The 15653-nt window shown below is 45.2% G+C and overlaps 2 protein-coding genes and 1 pseudogene across 2 annotated transcripts; 2 read left to right on the plus strand and 1 right to left on the minus strand.

The window, feature by feature from the left end:
• Positions 1490–2540, plus strand: LOC8056103 (annotated as a pseudogene).
• On the minus strand, positions 3987–5986 carry LOC8078668 (cytochrome b561 and DOMON domain-containing protein At3g07570). Its single transcript, XM_002458868.2, has 3 exons — positions 5573–5986; positions 5054–5489; positions 3987–4950 (listed from the first exon to the last, which is right to left on the minus strand). The coding sequence occupies exons 1-3, from the start codon at positions 5801–5803 to the stop codon at positions 4304–4306; spliced, it is 1314 nt and encodes a 437-aa protein (XP_002458913.1). The 5' UTR covers positions 5804–5986; the 3' UTR covers positions 3987–4303.
• Positions 8020–14079, plus strand: LOC8056104 (probable membrane-associated 30 kDa protein, chloroplastic). The gene is made up of 11 exons (XM_002456731.2): positions 8020–8256; positions 9123–9223; positions 9314–9424; positions 9688–9752; positions 9841–9922; positions 10074–10148; positions 10304–10374; positions 10485–10567; positions 12810–12874; positions 12961–13035; positions 13688–14079. Exons 1-11 carry the CDS (start codon positions 8154–8156, stop codon positions 13805–13807), a joined length of 951 nt encoding a protein of 316 aa, XP_002456776.1. The 5' UTR covers positions 8020–8153; the 3' UTR covers positions 13808–14079.

Raw genomic sequence — 15653 nt, forward strand, 5'->3', positions numbered from 1 at the left:
TCTAAAAACCAAAAAAAATTAAGATTTTTATCACATCGAATTTTGCGGCACATGCATGAAGCACTAAATATAAACGAAAATCAAAACTAATTGCACAGTTTACCTATAAATCGTGAGATAAATCTTTTAAGCCTAGTTACTCTGTAATTGGACAATGTTTGTCAAATAAAAACGAAAGTGCTACAGTCCCGAAAATCAAAATGTTTTCGGAACGAAACAAGGCCTTATTTTTGTTTTTAGGGCTTGTTTAGTTCATACAGAAAAACAAAAAACTTTTCAAGATTCTCTGTCACCTCGAATTTTGCGGCACATACATGAAGCACTAAAATATAGATGAAAATAAAAACTTATTGCACAGTTTAACTGTAAAATCGTGAGATGAATCTTTTAAGCCTAATTACTTCATGATTGGACAATGTTTGTCAAATAAAAACGAAAGTGCTACAGTCTCAAAAATAAAATAAAAAAATCAAAATTAAACAAGGCCTAGTCAATTTTACTGAAATGGCGCGGTTGGTAAAACATTCTACCAGGAATAAAAGTGCCGTGAATTTGTTCGTTTGAGCTTATCAGCCGAATCTGTTAGCCATTTAGCAGTTTTTTTCTATCATAATAAATTAACAATCCGTTTTGTGAGGCTCACATGGCTCTCGGTTTTGCACTGTTCATACATTGTAGCGCAAATACAATAGTGTATGTACAGTGCCTAAGCACAAGAAGCTAAAGCCAGAAAAAATTCTACCAAATAAAGCTTAAGCGTGCCATCACCTTTCGTCGTCTTATTATTATACTTGTTCTTAGGCCTTGTTTAGTTCCTTCCCAAAAAATTTTCGCGACATTATAGTAGTTTCGTTTGTTTGTGGTAATTATTGTCCAATCATAGACTAACTAGGCTCAAAAAATTCATCTCGTAAATTTCGACCAAACTGTGTGATTAGTTTTTATTTTTGTTTATATTTAATACTTCGTACATGTATCTAAAGATTCGATGTGATAGAGAATCTTGAAAAGTTTTTGGATTTTGAATGGAAGTAAATAAGACATTAGATAGTGTTCTCACCAAATGTACTTTGATTTATCGGGCCTTGGTAGGCCAATGAATGAAATGATCAGGTGGGGACTCTCTCCCCTTCCGTCAACTATAAAAAAAATATTAATTCTGTCCTCAGTACTGTTTTTTTCCTCATGCACTTGGATTGGGAGAAGAGCTTTTTTCTTCTGGCACAAGTATATATCTTATTTACACTAAGTTACTGTTGGTTCAGTTTTTTTTTTTTGAATGAAAAAAGTCTAAAAAATGCCCTCAACTATAATGAGTCGTCTAACCAGGGCCCTGACTTTTAAAACCGTCTAATCTTCATATTAAGATATGCGAAACAGGGCACCCTATGACTGTTTTGGTGGGTGGCATTGGGGACGTGGCGGCTTGTCATCCCAAAATCCTGTACCAGGTTGGCACGTCCATACGACGAGGTGGTGCTGCCCGAGCATGGAGCAGGAGCTGAGGACCGACGGCGGCGGCAACCTCAGGGCGGCACACAACTCTGTCTGCTTCTCTGGCACGCTCATCGACGGCCCGCGCATCCAGTAGCTGCTCCTCCACTGCGCCGCGGCGCTCGAGTCCAACGACGTCACGCTGGCGCAGCAGGCCATGTGGGTGCTCAACAACATCGCCTCCTCACAGGGGGACCCCAGCCAGCGCCTCACGTCGTGGCTGCTCCGCGCGCTGGTCGCGCGCGCGTGCCGCCTGTGCGGCCCGACCGGCACTATCCAGGCCGCCGCCGGGGCGCCCGCGCCGCGGGAGCGCGCCATGTCGGTCACGGAGCTCGCCGAGTACATCGATCTCACGCAGTGGCACCGGTTCTGCTTCACGGCCTCCAACAGCACCATCCTCCGGGCGGTGGCGGGCAGCGCGGTGCACATCATCGACCTCAGGGTCACACGCGTCCGTGCTGTCCAACCGGCAGTCGCTGGAGCTACGGGACGGCGAGGCGCTCGTCGTCAACTGCTAGAGCTGGATCCGCCACGTCGCGCCCGGTTTCAGGGACACGTTCCTCGACATCGTCCGCACGCTGAACCCGTGCTTGGTCACCGTGACCGGCGAGGACGCGGACCTGGACTCGCCGAGCCTGGCCACCCGCATCGCGGGCTGCTTCGACTTCCACTGGATCTTGTTCGACGCCCTGGACACAGCGGCGCCCAGGGACAGCCCGTGGCGGGTGGAGCACGAGGCGGCTGTGGGCCGGAAGATCGAGAGCGTCGTCGGGGACGACGACGCCGACGGAGCGGAGCGCGTCGAGTCCGGCGCGAGGCTCGCCGAGCAGATGCGGAGGAACGGGTTCGCGAGCGTGGGGTTAGACGAAGACGCGGCAGCCGAGGTGAGGCGCCTTCTGAGCGAGCACGCCACCGGGTGGGGCGTGAAGCGGGAGGAGGACATGCTCGTGCTCACCTGGAAGGGCCATGACGCCAGCGTGGAAAACCGCCGCCACGCTGGACGCCACGTCCCCAATACCACCCACCAAAACAGTCATAGGGTATAATTTGCCCTGTTTCACATATCTTAATGCGAAGATTGGACGGTTTTATAAGTCATAGCCCTGGTTAGACGACTCATCATAGCTGAGGGCGTTTTTTAGACTTTTTCCTTTTTTAATGAAAATGTTGGCTCAGTTTTTCGATAGGGCACTGTATGCTTGTATTCATGTAGAGTGAGTGTGAGTATAGATGTGTGTTGTGCTATGATTCTAAAAGTTAGAGAGACATGGGAAGAAAAGGGAGACTAGGAGAGACAAGCTAAAGCTGCTGATCTAAATGCAGCAACTGATCGCGATATGCACTCACAATGACTACACGACAAGTTCAGATATAATACATTCTCTTTATTAACTCTATGTTTGCAAGAGAGAGAGAGAGAAGTAACATGGTACTCAAACTCTGGGTGACGAGTAGCCGACATTAAGCAGTAGACGCGGCTAGACGCGGTGCATCTTTGACACTTCTTGAGAATATCCAGGCTTGATCAGGTATGTTGCCGCTGATTTTCGATTAACGGCCCACGGTTTTCACCTACTGTACTTGATAATAGGTAGTACTCTCTCCATTCCAAATTGTAAGTCATTCCAAAAATCTTGGAGAGTCAAACTTTTCAAAATTTAACCAAATTTATATGATAAAATAATTATTATTATGATACCAACTAAATATTATTAGATTCTTCCTTAATTATATTTTCATAGTATACTCACTTTATTTACGTTATAAATCTTAGTATTTCACTCTACAATTTTGGTCAAACGTGAAAATGCTTTGACTCTTTAAGATTTTTGGAATGACTCTTACAATTTTGAATGGAGGGAGTAGTATATAACACTGCCACGTGTCAAGCGCCACGCTTGGTGCACGCTACAGGGGCCATCATATCATCTGTGTGTATTGTGTTAATTTAGTGATTTACAGTCTGTTCGAATGAATTTATCTGCCAAATCTACCAATCATTTAATAATATTTTTATCTCACAATAAGTTAATAAACCATACTTTTAATCATGCTTATCAACCAAGCAACCAAGCCAACAAATATCAGTATGTCACACACCTAGATTCCCTCTAACAATTTAGGGAACAAGTCTTAACCCTCTAAATTATTGGTAGTTGTCTACTTTGCCCAAGCTCCTTACGTATAAAACTAGTTATTCTTCCTCTTAAATTATTGAAAATAATTTTAATAACCTCATAAACCGGTCTTAAAAGTGGTTTCGCTAACGTAAAATATTAAAAAGTGAAGTTTATATAACTCCCTAACATATCAAAAGGTTAACCCCTCAGCTGTAAAATATGATATTGTACCCCTTAATACATTTAATAATATTCAAATGACCTCTCCTGTGGTATTTTAGAGATGTTTGGACATGAACTTCATCTTGCAGTTCATGATAATTCGTGTAATTTTGACCCAAAATTTAATAGAATTTTACCAAATTCAAAATGTCTCAAAATCAACGAATGTTTTACTATATACCACGGTTTATATATACACAAGCGTTTCACAAAAAAAGGCTGTATATATGCCAATGAAACGAATGCCATATACATCAATCATACAACTGTCACATACAGAGGCAGCTCACTACACGTACGTACAGAACAAATAATGCCACGAGAAGAAATAATACAAGTGAATGCTAATCACAGACCGTATGGCAACCATATGCGTCCATGCGTGCAACGGTGCAAGTGCAACGGAAAGGAAAAGGTGTAGCTGCAGCGTGAAGTCCATCCTCTCTCCATGTACCGCGCGGGACGGATCAATGCCTACGTCTCCATTCCTCGAGCACAAGACAAACCACCGCGAAGACCCCGATGAAAACGCCATACACGTAGCTCCACTCCTGCCGTTCGTTGGCCAACGAGAGGCCGTAGAAGACGTTGGCGACGCCGAGCACGACGGCCGCCCTGCCCACGCTGTGGTGGTACCAGTTCCAGTACCTCCTCGCCTTGGTCTCCTTGGCCGGCCTCGCCAGCACCGCCATCACCTGCAGGCAGGCGCAGACGACGACGGCGACGCCGATGCCCTTGTGGGTGGCGACGGGGGCGCGCTCGTCGTCGTCGAGCCTGAAACCGGCGACGACGGCCAGCGCGCCGAGCAGGAACCCGAGGCCTTGCGCGACGACGTGCGCGTAGAACCAGAACGGGTCGAACCGCTTGAAGAAGCGCGCCAGCGCCACGCCCGCCGGGACCAGCACGCCCCAGCTGATGAGCGCGAGCAAGCCGTGCCGCCGCGCTGCGCTCAGGAAGGCGCCGCCGCCGCCGCTGGCGCCCGAGCTGCTGGATGCTGAGGCTGGGGACGTGCGCCTCTCGCCCTTCCCCTGGTCACCATCTTCGTCGCCACCGTCACCGTTTCCCTTGCCCTTTCCTTCGCCGCCCTCTCTGCCATCGTCGTCGTCGTCGTCACCTGCACACGCGATCCACATCCACCCACGCAAATCGATCAGAATGTTGTCAGTCAAGAAACAGATCGATGCGCGCGCGGATTTAATCCTTTTTGGCGAACGTACCGCCGCCGGTAGCAGGGCTGCCGCCGCCACTGGTGCCGCCGGACAGGCTGATGGTGCCGGCCGCCATGTCCTGGTGCTGCGGCAGCAGCCCGTTCGACCCGGGCAAGGTGGCGCTAGGGCCGACGGCGTAGACGACGTTGGTGAGCGGCTGCCCGTCGAGCTGGAACGCGAGGTAGAGCCGGGACCCCTTGGACACGACGGTCGCGCTCGCGAGCGTCAGCTTGCCCTGGTCCGGCGGGCACGACCTGGAGGTCGTCCCGCCGAGGTAGTACTGCCTCGCGGAGCCCGCGCCGGCGGCCGTCACCCACCCGGCCACGGCGCTGCTCCCCACCATCCGCCCCGTGGGCGAGAAGCCGATGGAGACGTACCCGCCGTTGTCCGGCGCCGACAGCACGAAGCTCCACGCGTTGCTCCCCGGCGCCGCCGCCTTGCCGAACTGCACACGAACATTACGCAGAGGAGTTATCCACCGCACGAGCGACGACCTGTATGCGCCGACGACGCTGAGCCTGAGCGTACCCTTAGGACGAAGTCCTGCGACGGCCATGCTTGGAAGCAGGTGAGGCCGGTGGTGTTGAAGGGGACGAGGCTGCCGAGGCTGAGGCCGTTGCTGCACGAGTCCGCTGAGCTCGCGGAGGGCAGGTTCGAAGCGGCGAAGCAGAGCGCGATGAGGAAGACCGAGAAGAGAGGGCGTGGCGTGCATTGCCGGACCAAGTGTTTGGGTGCTCGTGCTCTCATGGTTCTAGCCATGGTGCATGCACGGAGCACGGCGAGGCCTACCGATAGATCAGGTCGGAATGAAACTGCGGGCGCCGGACGTGGTACCGTGCACAGCGAGTGTCTGGAGGGGGTGCCGAGTGCCGACTGTGACGAGATAGTAGCGCGTTTAAATAAGCAGAAAGATGGCGTGTGTTCTGCCTTGGCTAGAACATTGTTTATGTGGAGATTAGGATTTAGGAATCGATTGGAGGGTTGGTGCGTGCATGGTACTAAAATATGGTGGCTTCTAGTTGTCTTCAGAATAATAGAAATTTCTGGTGCTCGATCGGCTGAGTGCTCACCTGCCATGCCTACCCCACCTCCGACGTCGTCATCGCGAACAACATGAAATTGATTCTTCAGTCTTCAGGCTCTAGGCACGAGCATTAGCCACTTTGGTAGCTTCACTTCTTGATTTTTGAAGTTTACTTTTCACTTCTTAGTTCTTTCGAGGAGTGATTCTAGTGGGGAGAAGGAGGAGGTGAGAATCAATTCTGAAGTGATTCATGTGTCAAATGAATGCGGAACAACATGAAACAGTGGAGAGCGGGGTTTTTTTAAGCTCCCAACCCGTAATGTAAATGAAAAAGTGATTATCGTTAGCTCAATGCCAAAATCCAGTTGCATTCTAAGTGTTTGGTACGGCTTAGCGGAAATTGAGAATGAAGCGGATGCTAGGAGCTACGCCAAAGGCGCCAACCTTTTATTCCTCCTCGCTTTGTGTGGATCACTCAAATAACCCTCCACTCATCTATTCAGAGCAAGTATAATAAGTGGTTCTAAGTAAACTGTATACTAATGTGGAGAAAGAGAGAAGGAGAAATAAGAGAAACGAGTTATAAGCTTATAGTCAGCTTATGCACAGAAATCAAGAAATTTGGTGAAACAGATAAATGGACTGTAAGCTGGCTAACTGTTATATGGCTAACTATTATATGATTAGGTCATACGACCAACGAGCGGTTCTAGTGTTAGCCTTGCTCTCACCGTCACAACTCATAAGGTGGTATCTGACTGCCGCAACCCGTCTAGATACTGTTTAACGCAACCGTACTACAAAGGTTATGCATTACCATTGCACTCGTTTGCTTAGCCGCAATCAAACATCCTAGCTCCACTTACAGTGCTAATTGATTCCATTTTCATTTGTGTTACCATTCACTAAGGCCCTGTTTAGTTTCCCACCCAAAATTTTTTCGTCCATCCCATCGAATCTTTGGACACATGCATGGACATTAAATGTACATAAAAAAAATAAACTAATTACACAGTTTGATTGAAAAACGTGAGACGAATCTTTTAAGCCTAGTTACCCCATGATTAGCCTTAAGTGCTACAGTAACTCACATGTGCTAATGATAGATTAATTATGCTTAATAGATTTGTCTTGTAGTTTCCTGATGAGCTATGTAATTTGTTTTTTTATTAGTTTCTAAAAACCCCTCCCAACATCCTTCCGACATATACGATGTGACACCCAAAAAATTTTCATTTCCAATCTAAACAGGGCCTAAACCAACCACTATGTACATACAGGAGTATTTTTCATACTCCCAAAACATTGACAATGTGACATTGACACATTCCACCTTCCATTCACTAGGCCTTGTTTAGTTCACCAAAAAACCAAAAACTTTACAAAATTTCCCGTCATATCGAATCTTATGGCACATGCATAGAATATTAAATATAGATAAAAACAAAAACTAGATTGTACAGTTTAGCTGTAAATCGCGAGATAAAATCTTTTAAACCTATTTAGTTCATAATTGAACAATATTTGTACTCAAAATCAAAAAAATTTCAGAACTAAACAGGGCCTAAACCAACCACTATGTCTATGGTTCCGGTGTGCCCGTCCTGCTCTAACCCCCGACCAGTCGGGTGTTCTTCTAACTAGGACTAGGAGGAGGGAAATTGAAATATGATAGCCAACCAGTCCTTGGAAAAGGATAAATCCGTGTGCTCAAGCTTTAAAATTTAAATTAAAAAACACAGCAGGAAAAAAGAAAATGAAAACTCATGACGGAACCAGTTGGGCCGCATTGGATCCGAATCGTTTCCTTTTCAGTTTCCGTAACAAAAAAAAATATTAGGCTTCTAAAACCAATGTTTCTTGGGCCTAAAAGTTTCTGCTGTTCCGTCGCCACGAGACGCGCAACGCTGGAATCATCCGTCCCGACCCGAGAGGCCGAGATCGCTTTCCATTCCCATCGCTTCTCTTCTCCACACGAACTCACCCTCGTGAGATAGAGCTAAACACCAAGCAGAAAAAAAAAAAGAGGGACAGGAAAAAAAAATCATTCTCGTTTCGCTCTCCGGCAGACCCCCGCCCGAATCGATGGAGATTAGGGCTCAGCCAACGAGCCTGAGGCTCGCGCCGCCGCCCGCCTCCGCCAGCTTCCGCCGGACCCCTCTGAGGACCTCCTTCCTTAAGGGAAACGGTGCGTGCTTCGATTTTGTATCCCACTTCTTCATCCTTTCTGTCTTGTGGGGCGATTGGTACTTGAGGCTTTTGTGTGGAGAATCTGTTAGGACGACTAACCGCATGCTAATCTAGCGGAACATTTGTTGTCTGGGATGCTCAGTGCTGCTGCTGCTGCTGCTGCAATTGTTGAACCAGTGTGAACAGTGGCGACAGTTGGGCTGTGGGGGTCGGTGGCTCGGTGCCTTCGTTGTCGTACATGATTTCAATAATATGTTGTTATGATGAACTATTATGTGCAATATTAGTTCTGTAGTGCCCACCTGTTTACCATCATGAGCAAAGATGAGCCTAAACTTGGTTGAATTTGTTATCCGACAGGTCTCTGTTTTCATATATAAATCGATAGCTTCCTGGATTTATAGGCAAAACTAAATTAGTCCCTTTCGAGTTTCGACTTGTGATAAGTGAACCTGTGTTTTGAGATGTACCCTGTAAAGTGGAAGCGTCTTTTCTTTAGCTGAGGGTATTGGAGAATGTCGATTCTCACTGCACTTCATGATTGTCAACATCAGCACAGGATCCTATTTTTTTCCCCTGGAACATTTTCATCGTGTGCGATACCTGTCTGATGAAACCACTGCCCGTGCTTTGATTTTATGTTGTCACACTAAGTTGAGTTCCGTACATGATGACTATGCTTCTACAGAATGTTTATGTTTGATTTTGCTCATGTTTGTAGTGCACAAGCTCAAACTATTGAACAAAACTATTATGTTTCGGTTGAGAACTTTACAAAGTGCAGAATGTAATGAACTAATGATATGGGTATGGTTTATAAATCTGTGTTGATGACTGCTAATTTACCCTTCCTTACACTTACAGTGTCACTTAAAGTTGTGCAAGTACGACAATCAAATGTCAACAGATTTAAGTGCAATAGCATACGAAGTAACCTCTTTGAAAGACTAACAAGGGTTGTCAGGGTGAGTGGTAACTTCTTCCTTCATTATGTTATTTGCAGTAACCAGTTTTTCATATGTAATCTAAAGTTTTGTGCCCGTCGGTTTGTCTAGTCCTACGCAAATTCAGTTCTAAGTTCGTTTGAAGATCCTGAGAAGATTCTAGAGCAGGCAGTTCTGGAGATGAATGATGACTTGACAAAGATGAGGCAGGCCACTGCACAGGTTTGTTGTGACTGCCTTCAGTATAATTGACAGCATTTTCTTTCTTTCCAATAATGCCATAATGGTGTCTTTTCTAAGTTTCAACACATGTCTTCTATCGTCTTTAAAGTGTTATTGCATAAATAATTAACGCTGGTGGCTGGTGCTATGTGCTAGTTTGTTTGCTGCCTCTTACATCAGATGCTTCTACTCTTTTGTTTCATCTCTTGTTATGCTTGTGAAACAGAAACTTGATTCTATTTTATGGATTCTTGTTGTGGTAGGTCTTGGCGTCTCAAAAGCGGCTTGAGAATAAATACAAAGCTGCAGAACAAGCTTCTGCTGATTGGTATGGTTATGGTTTACGGCAGCAAACTGAACTTCGACATTTGTTGCTTTTGCAGTAAATGAATAGTTGTTTTTTGGTCAAAGTGTAGGTATCGGAGGGCTCAGCTTGCTCTTCAAAAGGGTGACGAGGATCTTGCTCGCGAAGCCCTCAAGCGGCGTAAATCATATGCTGTATGTGTCATTGATGATGTGTAGTACAATGTGCTTATTTTAGGTTTCCTTACCGCGCTGATTGGAATAGAATGTTACATATCTATGTGACATGTTGAATCAGCATACCAAATTGCTAATATAGACTTACTGTTTGTGATTGTTTACTTAGGATAATGCGAGCTCCTTAAGGTCCCAGCTTGATCAACAGAAGGGTGTAGTTGAAAATCTGATTTCGAATACCAAGGTGAGTTGCTATTTTGAACTGCTAGAACGGTCTTGACCCTTTTTGAAATCCTTATTATATTTGTTGGTACAGTTCTATGTGTTCATGTGCACTAGGTGAAAAGTACTCATTCAGTATTGTTGAACTATTAACCACTGGAGTATGCCATTCTGTAGGTTCTTGAGAGCAAGATAGCAGAGGCCAAGCAGAAAAAGGATACCCTAAAAGCTCGTGCTCAATCAGCGAAGTATGCATTTATTATTTCTTGATTATTTTTTCCCATATGTTTTTGTGTGTGTGTGTGTGTATGTGTGTGTTGTGGATACACTAACAGATGTGGACTTTGCTTCGTTTCAGGACTGCCACAAAAGTGAGTGAAATGTTGGGCAACGTGAATACAAGTAGTGCCCTTTCTGCGTTTGAGAAAATGGAGGAAAAAGGTACTCCCTTGATTTGATCTTCTTTTTTTCTGACTATTATTGTCCCTTATGTTCTATATGTATGGTGATATTACTTTTTTTTTTGCATGGCTAGTCTTCTGCCATTGGTTTTGGTTTAGGGCAGAGACATGCTCTAATACTCTATGTCGAACATAGCTTGAAACTCTACCGTCAAGGAGTTACTACTATTATAATTATAAGCTTATAATACTGAGGTCTGCTAGAGCATACGGCAATATAAAGTCACAAGCTTCCATACTTCAGCAGCCAGAAATTCAATACAGAAGGCTGCTGCCATAACACCAATAGTTAACCTCTAGCCCCTCAAATAAGTTATTCCTCAATTGTCATCAAGTTGTTAGCTGCAATAACTTTTTTTTCTCGAACACTCAGGAGAACTGTATATCGATTAAGAAGAGAACAAAAACATGGGGAAAGTTCCCTTACCAAAAAAAGAAAAAAAGAAAAACACACACACAAACCCACACCAAAACCTAGATATCAAAAAACATCAAACGCGCCCTTTACAACGATAGACCGACCACGACCACAAAATAAACACAGGCAGGTCAACCATCCTCCGGCATAAGGGCCAAGAGAAAGTTAACACCTTGTGCTCCAGCCAAACCTCAAAGATGTAAATCCTACATAGCTAGCAACACAGCTCGAGCCACACTAGGGGAAACCCCATCAAAAACACACTTATTGTAATGCTTCCAGAGAGTCCAATCACCTAGAATAACAAGGGAATAAGGCCCTTTTGAATAAGATCAACCACCCCACTGGAAATTCTATCCCGCCAGTCATCAAAACAAACATCTTCCATTTGAGGACAGAGGTGCTGCAGACCAACCCTTTGCAGGAGGGAGAACCAGAATTCTTGAGCAAACACCCATCACAACAACAGGTGGTTAATGTTTTCCTCGTCCTGATTACAATGGGGGCAAGTAGTAGGATGCTGAAGGCCACGTCTTGCAAATCGATCAGCTGTCCAACATCTGTTTCTAGCAACCAATGACATGAAGAAATGGCACTTTTCATGTGCCCAAGATTTCCAAATCCTCCCCCAAGGATGGAAGGCAATTGTCCCCTGAAAAAATGCTGCATGAGCAGATTTTGCTGATTAGCCATCACTAGAGAGTCGCCAGATGAAAGAATCTTCGACATCCGGCTCCAACACCACTGTTGAAATGACATCCCACAAACCCAGAAATTCATTAATGTCTCCAACAGTTAGAGCACCTTGCAAATCTGATACCCAAGAATGATTCGTGAGGGGCCTCAAAAACCGCCCTTTTGGGTACTATGGTGTACACTTGAGGTGCAATATCAGCCACCATGGATCCACTTATCAGACCAGAAGAGGGTGAGAGCACCATTTCCAACTTCAGATACCACTGCCATTGAGAAGAAAGCCTGAACATATTTATGAATCTGAAGCTGAAACACTCCCCGTGGTTGACCAGGGTCACTCTTTTGTAGCCACAGACATCTAATCCTAAGCGCCCAACAGAGATTTTGGATATTGGAAATGCAAAGACCTCCAAGATCTTTAGGGAGACGAACTTTGGGCCAAGCCGCCAAGCAATGGCCACCTTTTACATCCTTTTTATCTCCCCACAAGAAACCTCTTCCAATTTTGTCAATTGCTTTAACAGCCCAAGGAGGTATGTCAGCAGCCATAGCTGCAATAACTTCACCAGAGTAAAAAACTAAAACAAAGGTAGTAGTGGCAATTTTCTTTGAGAAGCTTCGAAATTTGGCAGTGACGTTACCAAGATGCACTAAGATGGCTCATTGCATAGACGTGTAATTTCTAACGTTCTTCTTTTGGCCTCTTGCCCAAGCCATTTCAACAGGATTCTCCATTTTAATATCATGATATTGGTTGATCCGGGGATATTTCACTATGCCTTAGTGCTGCTATGAGTACGATCTTGACAAGGCATGATTACAATCTACATCCTTCAAGTCATCTATTGGATCGCTCACTGTGCATTTGAGTTAATTTGATTATGATATTGGCAAAGCATAACAACATCCTCAAAAGCTTCATTTTAACTGCAATGTGTTTGTTGTGAGTTGTGACTTGCGAATATCATATTTCTTCTTTAGTCAAGAATGATGTCTGATGGTATCGTTGCTTGCTTCATGTGTTTATCAGCAACATGTTTTGTTCCATGGTAGAATGTCAGAATGTTGTTCTCAGACAAATAATGCAATAATTACACATTTGATGCAGTTATGGCGATGGAATCCCAAGCAGAGGCACTTGGCCAGTTAGCAACTGATGATCTAGAAGGAAAGGTAAAAGTGAACATTTGCAAACCAATCATAAATACTTGCCTTGCTGTGCTAATGGAGCATGTCTATCTTTATTTATTGGTTAACAGTTTGCACTGCTCGAGACTTCATCTGTTGATGATGATCTTTCACAACTGAAAAAGGAATTGTCTGGAAGCTCTTTGGTATGTATTGTTATCTGGATTCTCAAATTAGAGTTCTAAAAATTGAAGCTAATGAGATATCTGCTGTTGATTTATTTCAGTAAATGTTCATTCTAGCTGATGATCTTTCATCTGTTGATTTATTTCTGCAACAGCTAACAATTTAAGCTAATGAGATATCTGCTTGTTCACAAGATAGAATGACATGATGTTATTTTGGTGTACATTTGCTGGACATATTTTTTTTACTTGGCATGTTGATTAATGTGTAGAATATGGATTGCAATCAGTAGACAACCATCAAATTTCTGTTCCTTCCAAAATATTTTGCTCTATTCATCTTCTATAGTCTCCACTGATTCAGAGATAGTTTTGGTCAATCCCTATGAGGTGGACTTCACCTTTAGAATTTATTCATTCTTTTGACTTCTTCGTACTATACCTGATCATAACCTAATGCTTAAGTATGGTAAGGCCTCAAAGTCTATGTGAGCCTGTTGACAATACACCCATTATATTTATTTCTTTATTAGAGCAAAGCCAGTTGAAGAATGATAAGCATATGCACTGCCTTTTGTCTTACTGCTTTCCCTTCTTTTTTTTTTCTCCTTACAAATGAATTGATTGATCATTTATTCAATACAAAATGAATATAACTGCATGTCACCTACAGAAAGGAGAGCTTCCACCAGGAAGAGCAGCAGTCAGCAACTCAGGTGCTGGGCGCCCTTTCCCCGACCTAGAGATCGAGAGCGAGCTAAACGAGCTGCGGAGGAAGGCCAAAGAATATTAGATTCCATCCTTCTTGTCGATTCAGCAGGCCTGACGGAATCTCGTTTCCCCGAAGATAGTACAGCCGCAGATTGCTCACATTGCGCTTTTGAAACACAAGCGCGCGTTGACTGTTTGTTAATGAGTATGGAATCGGTAAATTTCTCGGCATTTTCCCTTGGAGTGACATTTGTACAGCTAGCCATAAATTGTTGTAAATCACCACTCGCCCTAGAGCCTTTTTGCATACTATATATATAGTCAAAGTTTGAAGTTTCCACCTCGTGGTTTTAATTTTACTCCCTTTTTTCGTGCCATAACATGTGTTTTGTGACTTGAGACTTGGAAGTCAAGTCGATCAGATATTCCTTTTCCTTGCAGTGCCTGTCGACGGGTCCAACCGTCCAAGTCAGTGGTGCTCGGGTGCGACTGGTTCATCGTTTAGTTATTGTAACCGATGGTTTCAGTGACATTGCTGATGATTCAATCTCATGACTGGCAGTTGGTGTTGTTCAGGAAGTATCGAGCTTGCTACTCCTATGTTGAGTGTGCGGTCGTTTTTGTCTTTGATCAACGTCTGAAATCAGAATTCCTACCTTGCCAAGAGAAACGCGCAGCATGTGGACTTTGAAACCTGCATCATACGGACTTTGAACGGCGGCGCGTCCGTGGCGCATGTTTTATTCTTGCGTCCTTGCTTGTACTACACGACCTTGCCGTTTCATTTCATCAGTGCCATACTTGCCACCTTTAAAAAATGCCTGCAACTCCATCGTCAAACTAAGGCCTTGTTTAGTTGGCAAAAATTTCCATTTTTGGCTACTGTAGCACTTTCGTTTTTATTTGACAAACATTGTCTAAACAAGGAGTAACTAGGCTCAAAAGATTCATCTCACAAATTACAGGTAAACTGTGTAATTAGTTTTTATTTTCATCTATATTTAATGCTCCATGCATGTGACCAAAAATTCGATGTAACGGGGAATCTTAAAATTTTTTGCGAACTAAACAAGGCTTAAGGCTTCACACACGATGACGTTTCATCAGTGCCCCTGTTGCGTAATCTGTTCGTGCATGGCAAGCACTTTTGTACGACTGGGAAGAAATTTATCATTAACAAAAAGATGAGCACGGTCGGTAAGCTCAACGCTGGCGTGTCAACTCATCCGATGCCGGGCTGCCTGTGAATTCAACTGCCTTGACTTTCCAGCGCTGCCCGCCCCGTGCTGCCTTGGACGCGTCGGAAACCGGGCGCTGGTTCGTCCTGCCGAGGACGAGGACGCGCGTGCGTGTTGGACTTTGGGATCCCCGAACCCCCTCCAACTGTTTCCGCTGCGCTATCAGGCGGCGCGGCCGCGGCGGTGCACCAACAACCTGCTGCTGGTGCTGGGTGCTGGCCGGCCAAACTGCTGCACCTGAAAACCCCATGCCGCCCGTGAGAGGATCACCGAAAATTCGGGCGGTGGCCTTCGTGTCACCGAGCGTGGCAAACCCTTGACCGTTTCTCTGCTCTGGCCGTCCAACGCAGCAGGGCCCCAGGGCTCTACTAGCCTCTGGCTGGCCATGCATGGCCAGGTCCCCCAGGGCTGGCTGCGAAGAAGAAAAAAAAAATCGGTTCCCATCGTGGTCGCGGAGTTGAATTCTTGACCGCTTCTTGATTCCCGGAAGGCAGCAGCTAGCGCTAGCAGCACTTAAAAATGGTCAGCATTCCTGCACGAAATTTTCAACCTAGTTGGCTGCAAAGCAGAGACCTGGCGCGGGAGGAAAGAAAATCACGGCCCCGGCCGGCGACCCGGCACATATACCACGCAACGTACCACGCCCAGAGACCAGAGTGGGCATGCTCGGCTCTATATAAACGTGCGGCA

This window comes from Sorghum bicolor, chromosome 3 (assembly GCF_000003195.3).
Source record: "Sorghum bicolor cultivar BTx623 chromosome 3, Sorghum_bicolor_NCBIv3, whole genome shotgun sequence".
In the NCBI taxonomy this organism is placed as follows: domain Eukaryota; kingdom Viridiplantae; phylum Streptophyta; class Magnoliopsida; order Poales; family Poaceae; genus Sorghum; species Sorghum bicolor.